At 55.3% G+C, this 15,925-nt stretch overlaps 1 protein-coding gene and 3 gene segments (V, D, J or C); 3 read left to right on the top strand and 1 right to left on the bottom strand.

The window, feature by feature from the left end:
* The window catches only part of LOC102932895, a 489,191-nt gene that overhangs the window by 412,746 nt on the left and 60,520 nt on the right, over positions 1-15,925 (top strand).
* LOC102940154 (immunoglobulin epsilon heavy chain-like) overlaps positions 1-15,925 on the top strand; it is a 1,331,510-nt gene that overhangs the window by 1,289,240 nt on the left and 26,345 nt on the right. The gene's annotated exons all lie outside the window — the stretch shown is intronic.
* LOC119563587 overlaps positions 1-15,925 on the top strand; it is a 797,667-nt gene that overhangs the window by 775,429 nt on the left and 6,313 nt on the right. The window contains 1 exon segment of the C gene segment in view: positions 12,614-12,928. Within this exon segment, the coding sequence occupies positions 12,614-12,928 (315 nt within the window).
* On the bottom strand, positions 433-3,995 carry LOC119563589. The segment is given in 3 exon segments: positions 433-564; positions 2,192-2,505; positions 3,703-3,995. Coding segments are annotated over 3 exon segments (579 nt in total).

The raw sequence follows: 15,925 nt of genomic DNA, 5'->3' as shown, positions 1-15,925 counted from the left end.
AAAGAACCCAGGAGTCCTGACTCTGTCCCCTTCTGTCTCATAAATTTGCCCATTTCATCCCAACCACAAATTTGCAACTCCCAGTCCCAAAGACCTCAAGCCGGATCAGAACTAGCGCCCCCTAGAGACAGAAGGTCCCGTGTCCCATTCCCCACATCCTGAGCCAGCCACTCTCCCAAGCCTGCAGCCAGATTGGAGCTGGTGCCCCCTACAGGGGAAAGGCTGAGTTCTTACTGTGACTCTTGCGGATGCTCTTGACAATGGCCGACGGGATGTCTTGGTGCTTCACGGTGCAGGTGAACTCCTCCCCTGACTGCCACTCCTCCACGCACACCCGCAGGATGCTGGTTGCACTGTAGGTGCCATCTTCCTGCAGCACTGGCTCCCTGGAGACCACGGCCAACGGGCCCCCACTACCCCGGCTCCAGGAGACCTCCAGGCTGCCGGAGGTTTCCATGCCACTCACCAAACAACTGATGGTGGCGTTCTGCCCTATGTAGAGGTCCTCCAGGGAAGGGGGAAGGAGAGAGACCTCCAGAGGGTGTCGATTACAGTTGCTGACACCTGGTGGGGGGCAGGAGGCAGCGTTGAGGGCTGGGCTGAGCAAATATTTCAACAGGCATTAGGTGGGTAACTGAGTGCCTCTCTCTCAGGGGCACAAAGCCCAGGGGCTGTTTGGGAAAGGGGCTGAGGGTCGCTGGAGGTGGAAATAGGGCACTGGGTTCCCTGGTAGAAGGGGCAGGACCCTCATCTTATGGAGCAGTGGGGAAAATGGCTGAGATTTTCCAACCACCCGAGAGATTGGCATTCCTGGGTCCAATTATGCTTATTTGGGTCTCTCAGTGCCAGGAGCAAATCTGAAGGGCTCCAGCTTTGTTGGAAGAAAGCCCCAATGCGGAAAACATGGCCAGGGACAGACTTGCCATGGTTACTCAACTCTGGGTCCTTCCAGCCAGAAATTCATGAGCTTGATGACCCACCTGACCTCAATACAGTTATTCCCCTTTACCAGAGATGGCAGCTGGTACACAGGACAAATGACCTGCCCATGGTCATGACTGACACCCAGATCCTCCTGCTCTAACCACTAGACCCCACACTGCACCCACGGCTCAGGACAGAACTTGTGTTCCCTAAACCCTACCCTCTGCACAGGCAGAAGGGCCATTTATATTTCACACCTGTGCTCTGCTGTGGTCCCTCAGGACATGAGTCCCCCAACTCCCACTGCAAGCCAATGGAGGAGGGGAGACCTCGAATCACTTTAGAAATCTCAGCAGGGAAACCCAGGCTGATGGGAGCCCTGGCACCCAGGGACAATCTCCTCTATTGAATGTTGTGTGAAGGATATGCATGGTGTCGCTCATGAGATTAGTTTCTAAAGTGGACGTCCAAGCCCCACTGTGGGGCAATGGAGCTGAGAGGTTTCTCTCCTTTGTTTGAATGAATTCATGGGCTTCTGAATCCGATATGGAATCTGCCCCACCCCAGCTCATCTTTTCCTTGAGAACAGATTTTAATTGCATGCCTGTCATGGCTGCAGATCCATGAAGACTTTCCTAATGTGCCCGCAACAAATTTGAGGAATAAAAAGGGACAATAAGGACAAAATTGTGAATCAGCCACCTTGGGAATCCATGTCCAAGTGTGGAGCAAACAACTCCCAGGGGGATCCATGGTTAAGAACGAAAGAAATTTTTCAGTGAACCACCTCCCTGCCATGAAAGCCCTCTGTGAACTTTCCGCAAGATCAAGAGTGTCCATTCCAATGTCTTGGCCAAATCACAGCCCAATGACATTACATTCTGCACCCTCCTTTAAATTCCCTCTTGCACTTAGGACAGTTTTCCTGCATTTCCGTTAGTGGTGATGAGGTCTATGAAGCTGCAGAATCATCTCCTCCAGGGGTGGGGTGGGATCCCCGTTACTTGGGGTATTTCGGACTGGATAATGCCTTGGGTACTCTCCTGCACTGGAGTGGAGCGGAGGTTCCCACCCAGCTCAGGTTGCAATAAATCTTGGTTTCACCAAAGACGGATTTCTTTCTCCATTATGATGCCTTCATTGCCACCCCGCCTCCCCCCACCAGGGCTCACTTGGAGTCATGTGGTTGTTTATGCCATTGGCTGGACGGGATAAGAACACACGTGGACATCCCCAAATTAATACCTGCCTCTGAGAATCCACTTACCGAGGGACACCTTTTGCACAACCTCTTGGGCTCTTCCATGGCTGGGTGATGCACCACGCAGGTGTAATTTCCTTCTCCTTGACTTTGCTCAACCTTCAGGATGCTGTAGGCAGAGAAAGTGCCACTTCCTGACACGGGGCCATGGTTGTAACTGGACTTGAGTTCCGGGGAGTTATTCTTCAACCATGACATGCTGATCTCTTCAGGGTAAAAGCCACTAGCTTCGCAGATGAGAGTCAAGGAGACTCTGTTCCCGGAGATGTCTTTGTGGTAGGCTTGGGAGACAGTGACTGAGGGCTCCTTCTCACTGATGCCTAAATGAAAAGGAAGAGGGGCAAGAGAAGAATAAGACTTGGTTTGCCTGTCTAAGTTACGGACTTAGATCCACCAGCTATCTCTGTGTCAAGGGGCCAGGGAGGGCAGTTGTTCAGGGTAAGTGTGAAGCTAGACCAGGCAAAATAAAAACCCAACCCTTGAGCATCATCTCCCTTGAAACTCAAAGAGCCTGGATCTTCACCCAAAGACTCAACTGAACTCCAAAGCCTTCCTCGCAGAATGCACAGTGAACTTCCAGATCCTCAACCTTCAACGGCAACAACTTAACATCATCATCTTCATCTCCATCACCATATTCATCTTCTTCACCTCCCTTCCTTCCTCCTTATCTTCATCTTCTCCAGCATTCTAACATTCTTTCTTTTTTTCTCCTTCAGCATCTTAATTTCCTTCTTCATTGTCATTGACATCATCTTCATCCCCTTCCAGATCATCATCCTAATCGTTATCCTCAGCTTGGTTTTCCAGTAACGCAGATGGGCAGGGGGCTTTGAGCTAGTCCTGTGTCCCAAACCTGATCTCCTCTTCACCCCAAGTTTCCACCATGCATCATCATGACATTGGGTCACCAACCCATTTGCTCACTCAGATGGAGCCTCTTCCCTCCTTCAAACGCTCACAGCAAAATTCAACACAATTGAGATTTTTCAAAGGCTGGCTAAGGGACTTGGACACCTTGGGTATTTCACTGGGATTTGGGCACCTAACTCCACTGGAGACTTAGAGATTCTCATCAGAAATATCCCTGAAAGACCAGATGCCTGCGACAAGTGCCAGCCTGATTTCCAGAGGTAAGAAGTACATATGCACATCAGACCAGAGTCACAAATAGGACACTAAGTCCCTAACGGGCCACATCGCTGGATCCCAGGGAGCAGAGGGAGTGAAATTCTTGGAGAATCTGGAAATTAATGTTAAAGCAGGGAATACTGGGGAAACTGTGCAAGTGGAAATTAATGAGAGATAGAGAATGAAAGATTCATAGGAGAAATAATAATTATACCTGCAATACACCCCTGTGCTGAGGGCCTGGGCTCCGCTAAAGTCCTTCTTGTCGGGGGGTTAACTGGGACTTGGAGGCTGCCTAGGACTTGTGCGGGGTGAGTTTCACCCTCTAATCCCAATTAACAATGACTGGAGTTTGCCTTTCCCTTTGACATGCCAAGGCTACTCACCTGTATTGCTCATGCTTATGTCCTGGGTTAGTTCTCCAGAACAGGGTGTGGTCACTTTGCAGGTAAATATGGTGCCTTGTCCCCATTGGGCCAGTGACACAGGGTGAGAACCGACCAGGCTGGTGGTCCCATTGTTGTTTTTTGGGGGGGTTCTGTCTTCGCCGCAGAGCTGACTTGCCCATCCACTTTCCATGCGATTCTGCTGGCTGCTAAGTCATAACCCAAAACTAAACAGGTAACATGACCAGAAGTTTTGATGACGTCTTCATAGGAGGGTTTGGTTAAGTAGATGGTTGGGTCAAGTGAACTTCTGAGGCAGGCTGAGAAATGCAAAGAGATGTCAATGACCAGCATAAATAATGTGGAAAGGCAGAAAGACTATCAAAATCTAATCTAATCTAATCTATCCATCCACCTCCATCAGAACACTGGTACTACCCATCCCATTCATCCATCCCCCCCATTATATCTCTTTCTCTTCCCATCCACCTACAGTATCAATTTCTCTACGGTACCCCTATGTTTCCCATCACACTAGTGTCTAGGTTCAGTCCCACCTACCCTTAGGCAAGGCTGATTTCTGAGTAACTCTCCACCCCACCTCCCCACCATGCACGGGCGTAGCCCCTCACCCAAGCACTTGCTGGCGTTGTGCATGGAGAGCTCTGTTCCCACTGCTGGGTGGGTCACTTGACAGGTGAAGACGTCCCCCGTCTCCCAGCTCTGCCTGGTGATGGTCATGCAGCTCTGCCCCATGTAGGAGCCATCTGTGCCCATTGCAGAGGAAAAGGCCGGGGTGGGGGGCTCCTCTCCTTTCCATTCACCAACCATTTCATGTCGGCTTTGCCGGGTCTGAAGCTCAGGAGGAGGCAAACCAGCTCCAGCTGGCTCTCTGTGGCGCTGTCCTAGCAGGTGGGGACCAGGAGGTAAACCTGGGGTGGCACTGTCAAACCATATGCTGAGAGCAGAGAGAGGAGATGTCAAGGTTCCTTCCCCACTCTGAACTCTAGGGTACAGATGTGGGGACCTGCATGAAAACCTCCTAAGCTTACTTTCACCAGCTTAGGTTAAAACTTCCCCAAGGTACAAATTAATTTTATCCTTTGACCCTGGATTTCCACTGCCACCATCAAACTTTAACTGGGTGTACTGGGAAACGTAGTTTGGACACGTCTTTCCTCCCAAAATCCTCCCAACCCTTGCACCCCACTTTCTGGGGAAGGTTTGGTAAAAATCCTCACCAATTTGCATAGGTGACCACAGACCCAAACCCTTGGATCTTAGAACAATGAAAAAACATTCAGTTTTCTTACAAGGAGACGTTTAATAGAAGTAAAGGAATCACCTCTGTAAAATCAGGATGGTAGATACCTTACAGGGTAATTAGATTCAAAACATAGAGAATCCCTCTAGGCAAAACCTTAAGTTACAAAAAAGACACACAGCCAGGAATAGTCATTCTATTCAGCACAGTTCTTTTCTCAGCCATTTCAAGAAATCATAATCTAACGCATACCTAGCTAGATTACTTACTAAAAGTTCTAAGACTCCATTCCTGTTCTATCCCCAGCAAAAGCAGCATGCAGACAGACACAGACCCTTTGTTTCTCTCCCTCCTCCCAGCTTTTGAAAGTATCTTGTCTCCTCATTGGTCATTTTGGTCAGGTGCCAGCGAGGTTACCTTTAGCTTCTTAACCCTTTACAGGTGAGAGGATTTTTCCTCTGGCCAGGAGGGATTTTAAAGGGGTTTACCCTTCCCTTTATATTTATGACAAAGGAAAACACAGTCCAGTGTCACTCTCTGTAGATTCCCACTCCCCTTCCCAAGAGAGTGCTAACTCTACAGTCCTCCCAGCACTGGCAAAAACCCCACCTTGTTGTGCTGTGTTTACACTGCGTACTTTATTCAGCCTCTAAGGATTAACTTCACAGCCATGTAAGGGATTAAAACAAATGGGAACAGGGCCCTTAAATCATTTAGGCAAATACTGAATGCCTCCGTGCATTCTTTCTGCACATGCTGCTGGAGTGTGTTCTCCCTGGTAAACAGCAGGGACAAAGCTGGAACTTGAGCTGTGTTTCTTTGAACTTCTTTTCCTTAATTAATGTCCCCTGTTTAAGGGGGACTGTGGCGCTGTAGAGCATGACATGGCATCAGAAGAAAACCTGGGAGAGGACTGACTGTGTCTGACTACGGAAAAAGGGTCAAATCCTCAGCTGATGTAAGTCGGCACAGGGCCACTGCCGTCCGTGGAGATCAGTCGATTTACACCCGTTCAAGTTCTGACCCCAGAAGGCCTAGGTTTGCCGCTCTGGGGTTGTATCCATTTCAAAAGATGCCCGAGAACAGCCGGAGTGCAAGAATCACACACAGCTCCATGACAAAGAGGTGTAAGCGAGTGCTAGCTTGTAAGAGGGTGTAGCCCCGTTAGGGCCAGTGGTTGCTGGGAATTGGAGTTTCATGGGGCTGCTTGCTGCAGTCTATATAAGGGAAAGCTTCTGGCTCAGTGCTGAGGAAAGCACCTGAGGGGGAAATCTCTAGATGTGGACCAGGCAGGAGGGCTAGGAACCATGCAGGAAAGGGGACCTAGTGGGAAAGGGGGGGTGTGCTCCCCATCCAGCCGGCTGAACGCTGGGGGGGCCCCGGGTGGCTGGGAGACTGTGCTCTGAGTTGCACTGGTTTTGCTTTGAGTCCTTGTGTGTGAACAAACCTGGCCTTTGGACTGAAGCAGCGAATGGGCTTTGTTCTACCCCCCCGGTGGGAGGAGTCTGGGTCTGGGTCTGGGTTTGGGTGAGGGTGAGGGAGTAAGGCAGTGAGCCGAAGATTTCCCCTGTACAGAAGGGCAGCATGAGGCTTAGGTGCCATTTCAGACCAGCTGCGTGTCTAAGATTTCCCAAGGTGCCTCAGGGATTTACATGCCACGTTCCCATGGGAAACGGGTGCCTAAATCCTTTAGGCAGGGCTGAAAAATCTCACCCTTCGTGGAACATAGGTCTCTGCCCAGGGGTGCATTTCACCCTGAGGTTTGCCTCATTCCAGGGCCCACGGAGAGGGGCGCTGGGCGGGAGTTCTGCAATGACAAAGCACCAGGGCTCAGTGTGTTTCAACACGGGGCCAAACTTTCCCCACTCTTTCAGGGTGAGATTTTTCCAAAGGCACCTACGGGACATGGATTAAGATTAACTGGCTCCCAGACCCTCTCGGCGCTTTGAAAATCTCAGCCTGGCTGCCCCCTCCTCCCCCCGCCGCATGTCTTACATTCCTGAGGGAACTTCCCGGACACTGTCTTTGCTGAGCCTTGATGCGTCACGTCGCACTGGTAGGGGTCGCCCTGCCGGGAACTGTCAGAGGGGATCAGCAGGCTGCTCTGGGTGTGGAGCCCATTGCTCATCGTCACCTCTGGGAAAGTTTTGACCCCCTTGGTCACTTGGCCAGAATTCCACTTGATGTCCACTGGTGATGGCAAATAGCCAGTTACGAGGCAGGCCAAGCTGGTGTCCGGGGGCGCATTGCCGGTCTTGCTGCAGCAGGGAACCAGGGGGAAGACAGAGGGGGTTGTGGGGGTTGCTGGAAAAAGAAAGAATATGAGAGAAACCATCAAAAGGGGGGAAACTCTGAAAACCAGGCCACTGATCTACCAGTGTAAACCTGGAGCAACTCCAGTGGACACGCTCTGGTTTTGTACAAGTGATGCTGAAAGGAGACTCTGGTCCTTTAGAAGGCAGAAATATTCCCCACACGCCTCACAATGTGAGTCCAGCCCTCCTCAGCTCTCCAGTGTGAAGCGAGCATCAGTACTGTTCTTGAACAGATGGGGAAACTGAGGCCTGGAGAGATGACGTGGCTTCCCCAAGGTGACAGGGGGAGTCTGTGGGAGATCTGGGAACCGAAGCCAGCTCCCTAAGCCCCTTCCTCTGTTTGATGACAAGACCGTTTGTTAAAGCTAGGGAAGAGCCCTCCAGGAGTCATGGATGGATGAGATAACTCAACACGTGCGCTTTCTCCTCCGGTCCCTGCCCTTCTGTGCAAACACATCTTTCAAACCATACACCTCGGATTCTGGGTTCTTCAATCTGCCTCTCCGGGACACTGACAGGTCCAGGGGAAATTCACTGAGGATGAAATATTCACTCCCAGCTGGCTTTCCCAATTTTACAGTATTTTGGGGGTTGCAGTCCTTATTTCTGGATTCTGGTGGACTCTCCATGACACGGAGTCCTTAAAGCCAGCTTTGGCCTCTCTTTCTAACTGTTCTGCTTGACCAGAAGGTGGGGGCTTGGGCCAGGGATCGCCGGGGGACGTGCCGATCCTGGTTATCCCTTCTTCTGCCCTGAAACTCCACGAATTGATGAGTTTAAACAGGTCAAATTGCAGTGGACATTCCACCACCAGTCATGGTGCGAGGAACTACCCAACTACTTCTCACCACCTTCACAGGAGCAAGGACCAGAAGAGACCCTTTGTATAATAAAGACAAACTGCCAGGAGATGTTAAAAGAATGAATAATGGCTAGAAGGAGACATGGTACTTGTGTGCACCTAGGTACAGGACATCTATCTATCCCCGTAAACACCCACTATCAATCTATCCATCCTGGGTGGTTGAGAGTCAGGACTCCTGGGTTCTATCCGCAGTTCCAGGACAGCCCTAAAGTCGTCTTCTTCACCCTCCCGCACCGCAGGTTCTCAAAAAGAGCCCCCAGGAGGCCTCAATCTTTTCTGAGCTTTGGGACCTTCCTGGCTGAATCTCTGGGGAAAACCGACCAACAAACAAACAAACAACTTGGGCTGAAAAGGGGAAGTTTCCACAAGTGAAAGTCACACCAATGTTGTTTTTTCACCCCGGTTTTAGCCCCCTGGGCTCACCCACCTGTCCAATTTTCACACCTTCTCACGAGCTGTAACAGTGAAAGCTCCCCAGTGGGCGTCATCTATTGTTTTCAATCTATAATTATCTTGACTACCCTCTGCGGGGGAGGAGAGGGGATGTCTGACAGGCAAAGATACCTCAGAAGAGCTACGCGACAGCCACAGAGCAGAGCTGGACTCCCAGACAGAACCCCCCGGTCTACAGTGCCGGACCACGACCCAACATGGTGAGTGAATTACAGGAAAGTGGCTGCTGTTGGCTTCTCACATGAGTGCAGAGGGTGTTTTAACCCTATCAGAGATAAATGGGGATAAGCTGGGGAGGCCAGACTGTGCCCCCCGCCTCCCGCAGAGACAGGGGAACAGAGGTGCTTCTCTCACACTCCACCTATAAGCTGGGATAACAGTTTTGAAAGAACTGTAGTGAGCGAGCCCAGGGCTGGGCCAGCAGGGGCTGCAGGTTACGATTGAGGGGCACTAGCAGAGCTGGCTGAGCGAGCAGGGGCTGTGGGTCGGGAGTGAAGGGCATCAGCAGAACTGGGGACAGCCCAGGGCTGGGCTAGCAGGGGGCTGCAGGTCCGGAGTGAGAGGCATCGACTCAGCTGCAGGGGGACACCAGGACTGGGCTAGCAGGGGGCTGCGGGTCGGGAGTGAGGAGCACCAGCAGAGCTGGGTGGGGGAGCCCCAAGCTGGGATAGCAGGGGGCTGCTGGTCAGGTGCGAGGGGCACCCGCAGAGATGGGTGGGAGCCAGGGCTGGGCGGGAACCAGGGCTGGGCTAGCAGGGGGCTGCAGGTCGGGAGTGAGGGGCACTGGCAAGGCTCAGGGGGGCAGGGCTGGGCTAGCAGGGGGCTGCGGATCAGGAGTGAGGGGCACTGGCAGGGCTGTGGGGGGAAGGGCTGGGCTAGCAGGGGGCTGGGGGTCGGGAGTGAGGGGCACCAGCAGAGCTGTGGGTGACCAGGGTTGGGCTAGCAGGGGGCTGCGGGTCGGGAGTGAGGAGCACTGGCAGGGCTGGGGGGGCAGTGCTGAGATATCAGGGGGCTGTGGGTTGAGAGTGAGGAGCACCGGCAGGGCAGTGGGGCAGAGCGGGGCTAGCAGGGGCTATGGGTTGGGAGCGAGAGGCACCGGCAGATCTGGGGGGAGCCCAGGGCTGGGCTAGCAGGTGGCTGGGGGTCAGGACTCAAGGCCATAAGCAGACGTGGGGCGCTCAGGGTTGGGGGGCTGAAACTAGAGGTTTGGGGGAACAGCTGAATTGTTTCTAAGGGACTTTTGTTGTCTCCTCTCTTTAGCCCAGTCGCAAATATTTGCAACCAAAAACTTTCTAAACTGAGGCATAAATTTCCCTTTGCATGTCCCTTGTCAGAGGTAAAACCCTCAACTCGCCGAGTGCAGGAACACGTCTCTCTGAGCCGTCCCAGCCTCCCTCCACCAGCTCTGTGCTCATGCTCCATGCTGAGGGCCGAGCGTGGGGAGTTCCCAGCACAGCTAGATGTCAGCTTGGCTGCCTGGGGCTGGACGTAACTGGCAGCCCCTCTTCGGGCAACAGCTCAGAGTTCAGGTTCCTAATTTGGCCTTTGAGTTGAGCTGGCTCCGTTTTTGAGGCGCACTAAACTGGAGACGCGTTGGGCTTCCTTTCCAGGGGGGACGAGCCCTGACATCTCCGGCTAAAGCCCACTGGAGATGCAGACCCCGGTAACTGCTCCCCAAGGTGCCTCAAGTTTGGGCATCTAGAAAGTGAGGCCTAAATTGGTTAGAATATGAGTGTTTCTTGAGTGGGAATCTGGCTAGAAAGGTCATGAGCGAGGGGGCGTGATAACCAGTCGACTACTGAGAGTAAAAAACCTTCCCTCCCCCAAACTAACCCCAGAACTCTGACCCAAAACCAAACCTTAAACCCAACTACTTAGACCCCCAACTCTGTCCTAACTCCCTAACCAGGACCCTAACTCCAGTGGACAGATGCACCAACTCCTTAACCCCAACACCCTAATCCCTGCCCTTTCCCTATAGTCCTATCCTCATCCTGAACCCCGGCTCTCTAGCCTCTACTCCCCAACTCTGACCGTCTTGTCAAACCCAACGCCTAACCCTAACGTCCCAACCTGATGCCCCCAACCCTGACTTTAGATTGCTTAGGCTGCAATGGTCCTGGGATCAGTAAAGTCCTCATCCTTATTTCTCTGTAAAGCTCCTGGCGCGAGGGGTCCCTGAGCCTAGATTAGGTTTTCTAGTATGACACTGTGATACAAGTACTAACGACCAATTATACCCCTAACCATAACCCCAGCTCTAACCCTAACCTCCCCACCTTCACCCTCTGAGCACTAGGGTTTCCATGTCTCCAGTTGGGTATCAAGCATCCCAGCATCAGAATTATGAGTCATCGTGGCAAACTGCCCCTTGGGATAGGACCCCAGAGTCTCACTAACTGCCTCTGGGAAATGGCAGCAGAACTGGTAGGAATCTGATGGATCAATGCCTACAAAATTGGCTAGAAATCCAATCACAACATGTCAAAAATTGAACTTGAGAGTGGAAATGTATTTGACCCACCATTAAACCACCACCCTTAATTCTACCACAGCAACCTCTAGCCCTTAACCCCAGCACCTAACCCTAACCCTTAATCCTCCTCCCCTATGTATAATGATAACCCGAACTCTAACCCAAAGGGCCCAAATGTCCCGGGTTGATTTGGACAGTCCCAGTCTTTCCTATCAGTGTCTCAAGTGAGTTCCCAGGACTCTAATAACGTGTGTTTGAGCGACAGAATTGCTAATTGGCCACTAGGGACTGATGATGTTAGCAATGAACCTAGGAGCCTAGTGAGAATATACCATTTAATATTCGTACCCAAGCTAAAATTGCTGGTCTAACTTCTGCATGTCTTCAGCTGGAGACCGGAAGACCCAAACGTTTCTGGTACCACACTTCTTCCGAGAGCCCAGAAGTGTCCCCCAATTTCAGTTCCTTGGTAGAAAACTTGGTTGTTTTCTAGCTGCAGATGCTGTGATTTCTCCAAGGAGAATTTCTCTGCCACTTGAGCATTTTGGCACCTAATTCCTGGGATAGGGACTGTCTGTCATTGTGTCTCTCTGCAGCAGCCGTGTAATGGGGCCCCCAATCACAGACAGGGTCTGTTCAGCACTAAATGATTTGGGGGCCCTGATCCTGGTCACTCTGTGACACAACCTGGAAGACGGGGGGCAGCCTCTCTCAGGCACCCACTTACACACAGACAGTAACAAGACCTTGCAACAGTCTCACCACAAGCTGTCTGCTGTGCTGAATGGAGCAGAGTGGGGCTCCGTTAGGGGACGCTCTCCCCCGGCATTGAATGCTGGGCCCAGTGCCACGCTAGGGCCCCCGTGCTGCATGGAGCGAGGTAGGGGCTGCGTCTCATGGCCTCGCTCTCTCTCCCTTTGCAGTTAGCCCCACGGCCCCGTCTGTCTTCCCCCTGACCTCCTGCATCGGCGAAGGCACCACCCCCCAGGTCACCTTCGGCTGCCTGGCCAAAGGATACTTCCCCGAGCCGGTCACCGTGACGTGGAGCCCAAACGTCACCCCCTCGGGCATGAAGACCTATCCCTCCCTGCTGCAACCTTCCAGCGGCCTCTACACGCTCAGCAGCCAGGTCACCGTCCCGTCCAGCAGCTGGAAGTCTAACACCTATAGCTGCAACGTACAACACCAGCCCACCAGCCGCAGCATCTCCACGGAAATCCCAAGTAGGGACGGCGCGGCGCAGCCCGGGGGGGGAAGGGGAGGGGTTGGGGGTCTCTCAGGTCCCTGATCTGGTGACTGCTGCAGGGAGAGAGGATGGGAGCCTCCCGGCGCTGTGAGCCGAGGGAGTTGCTGTGGTGGGTGGATGGACGGAGAGAGAGAGACACCACGCCGAGAGAAGTGATGGGTGCTGCAGTGCAGGGAAAGGGGCAGAGGGCTCCGTCGGGGGCGCCGTGCTGCGGGGAGTGGGGGGCTCCGTCGGGGGCGCCGTGCTGCGGGGGGTCTGTACATAAAACTAACCCCTGCCACCCTTCTCCCAGAGGGCCCGAACTCTGAACCCGAGGTGGAAGTCCTCCACTCCTGCAGCGCTGAGCCAGGCACCGTGCAGCTGGTGTGCTTCATCTTCGGCTTCTCCCCCGAGCCTTTGACGGTGGAATGGCTGGTGAACGGCCAGCGTGGGGAACTTCCTGGTCACACCGACCCTGCCAAGAAGGACGCCGACGGCCGCACCTTCAGCACCCGCAGCAAAGCCAGTGTCTCCCAGGACGAGTGGCTGAAGGGCAAGAAATACACCTGCCACGTGTACCACCCGGGCACCGATACCACAAACCAGGACCATGCCCGCAAGTGCGAAGGTGACTGTCACTCCCGCTAGGCTGCCTCGGAAGAGACGGGGCAGTGGCGGATGTAGAGGGAGTGGGGCCCTGTGATCAGCGTCATTTTTGGGGCCCCCCCTTGGGACCCAGCCAAGAAAAAGATCATTCTCTCTTCTCCCCCCCCCTCCCCCATTTCTCATTCTTGTTTTCTCCCTCCTCCTCCTGTAAGTAATAGCAAGTAAATGAAAATAAAGGGAGGTACCTTGACTGTTGTTGTCGTCGAACTTATTTTCCCACAGACCACTTGAAAATCGCTGGGGGTCTCGGCGGACACGTAATGATCTTTCCAAATATTGCGTGTACCGTTCGCTAACGATTGTAAAGCGCTTCGGATAAGAGCCCTTTGTAAAAAAATGTAAGAAAAGGTGGGGTGAGGGGTGTGGCCAGGAGTTACGGTGCAGGAGGGGGCTCAGGGTGGGGGGTGCGGGGTCTGGGAGGGAGTTAGGGTGCGGGAGGGGGCTTAGGGTTGGGGTGCAGAGTCTGGGAGGGAGTTAGGATGCACGAGCAGGCTGGGGGTTGGGGTACAGGGTGTGGCCAGGAATTAGGGGGAGGGAGGGACTCAGGGCTGGGGCAGGGAATTGGGGTGTGCAGCAGTTCCCTGCGGCAGCTCCCGTTTGGTGCTAGGGGTGCAGGTGCGGATGTGGGGGTCTGCAGGAGCCAGGGAGGGCAGGGGATGGAGTAGGGGGGGGAGTGGGGGTTGCCAGAGTAAGGGAGGGCAGGAGGCTGGAGGGCTGTGGGGGGTGCAGGATTCAGGGAGGGCAGGAGGCTGGGGGGCTGTGGGGGGGTGCAGGATTCAGGGAGGGCAGGAGGCTGGGGGGGGTGCAGGCGTCAGGGAGGGCAGGAGGCTGGGGGCTGTGGGGGGTGCAGGCGTCAGGGAGGGCAGGAGGCTGGGGGGCTGTGGGGGGGGTGCAGGAGACAGGGAGGGCAGGTGGCTGGGGCTGTGGGGGGGTACAGGAGTCAGGGAGGGCAGGAGGCTGGGGGCTGTGGGGGGTGGAGGAGACAGGGAGGGCAGGAGGCTGGGGGGCTGTGGGGGGGGGGTGCAGGAGACAGGGAGGGCAGGTGGCTGGGGCTGTGGGGGGGTACAGGAGTCAGGGAGGGCAGGAGGCTGGGGGCTGTGGGGGGTGGAGGAGACAGGGAGGGCAGGTGGCTGGGGCTGTGGGGGGGTGCAGGAGTCAGGGAGGGCAGGAGGCTGGGGGCTGTGGGGGGGTGCAGGATTCAGGGAGGGCAGGAGGCTGGGGGCTGTGGGGGGGTGCAAGAGTCAGGGAGGGCAGGAGGCTGGGGGGGCTGTGGGGGGGGTGAAGGAGACAGGGAGGGCAGGTGGTTGGGGGGGGTGCAGGGTCTGAGAGGGAGTTAGGGCACGGGAGGGGGCTCAGGGCTGGGGCAGGAGGTTGGGGGGCTGTGGGGGGGGTGCAGGAGTCAGGGAGGGCAGGAGGCTGGGGGGCTGGGGGGGGTGGAGGAGTCAGGGAGGGCAGGAGGCTGGGGGCTGTGGGGGGGTGCAAGAGACAGGGAGGGCAGGAGGCTGGGGGCTGTGGGGGGGTGAAGGAGACAGGGAGGGCAGGTGGCTGGGGGGGGTGCAGGGTCTGGGAGGGAGTTAGGGCACGGGAGGGGGCTCAGGGTTGTGGGTGCGGGGTCTGGGGGGGAGTTAGGGTGTGGGAGGGGGCTCAGGGCTGGGGCAGGAGGTTGGGGTGCACAGCGCTTACCTGGGGCAGCTCCATTTGGTGCCAGGGGTGCAGGTGGGAATGTCGGGGGGGTCCAGGAATCAGGGCAGGGGGCTGGGGTCATAGGGGTGCTCCCAGTCCCCTCCCCCGAGCGGCTCACGGCAGGGCCTGGGGGGGTATGTGTAGGGGGAGTGCGGGGACCAAGCTTCTCCCCCGCAGCTGCCCGGCCCTGGGCCCCCCCCGTGTTTTACTGTCAATCCGCGTCTGCTCCTGCCGGCTCCAGGGGCTCCTCTGCAGGCTCCGCCCCCACCGGCATCAGGCTCCCCCCTCCCCCGCCTCTTCCCTGCCCCTCCCCAGCGCTGCCCCTGCCCCCGAACAGCTGTTTGCCGGCGCTCCGGGCCGCCGCACTCCCCCTGCCCATCTCCCCCCGGGAGCCGCCAGGGGCAGGGGGCCGGGAGCACCCCCACAAACCCAGCCCTGACTCCTGAACCCCCCCACATTCCCACCCCCACCCTCAGGACCAAATGGAGCTCCCCAGGGAACTGCTCCACACCCCAACCTCCTGCCCCAGCCCTGAGCCCCCTTCCTCACCCTAACTCCTGGCCAGACCCTGCACCCCAACCCCCAGCCTGCTCCTGCACCCTAACTCCCACCCAGACCTTGCACCCCCAACCCTGAGCCCCCTTCCTCACCCTAACTCCTGGCCACACCCCTCACCCCACCTTTTCTTACATTTTTTTACAAAGGGCTCTTATCCGAAGCGCTTTACAATCATTAGCGAACGGTACACGCAATATTTGGAAAGATCATTACGTGTCCGCCGAGACCCCCAGCGATTTTCAAGTGGTCTGTGGGAAAATAAGTTCGACGACAACAACAGTCAAGGTATCTCACTTCATGTTCATTTACTTCTGTCACGGAGTCCCCGGACGATGCTCTGGAACTGCTCCCCATGAAGCCAGGCAGGACTCTGGGGCAGTCTCCTCTCTGGGAGCAGCCTGTCTGCAGGACACAGCTCACCCGGCTCCACCTTCCTGGGTCTGACCTCGGAGCATTCAGCATCCTCTGCCCCTCCGTGCGCTTCCCACAATGAGTCCACCCAGGTGGGGTCCTGGGGGAGCCAGAGGGTCCTGCCCCCCAACTCCGCAGTCAGACAGGACTCTCAGCCAGCCAGTAACACAGAAGGTTTATTAGACGACAGGGACATGGTCTAACACAGAGCTTGTAGGTGCAGAGAACCGGACCCCTCAGCTGGGTCCGTTTTGGGGGGCAGTGAGCCAGACAACCAAGCCTGCAACCAAGTCTCCCCAGCCAGCCC

The sequence above is a fragment of the Chelonia mydas genome, chromosome 13, assembly GCF_015237465.2.
Source record: "Chelonia mydas isolate rCheMyd1 chromosome 13, rCheMyd1.pri.v2, whole genome shotgun sequence".
NCBI classification, from domain to species: Eukaryota; Metazoa; Chordata; order Testudines; family Cheloniidae; genus Chelonia; species Chelonia mydas.
Note: the sequence above shows the minus strand (reverse complement) of the source record. Positions and strands in the feature narration are given on the sequence as shown.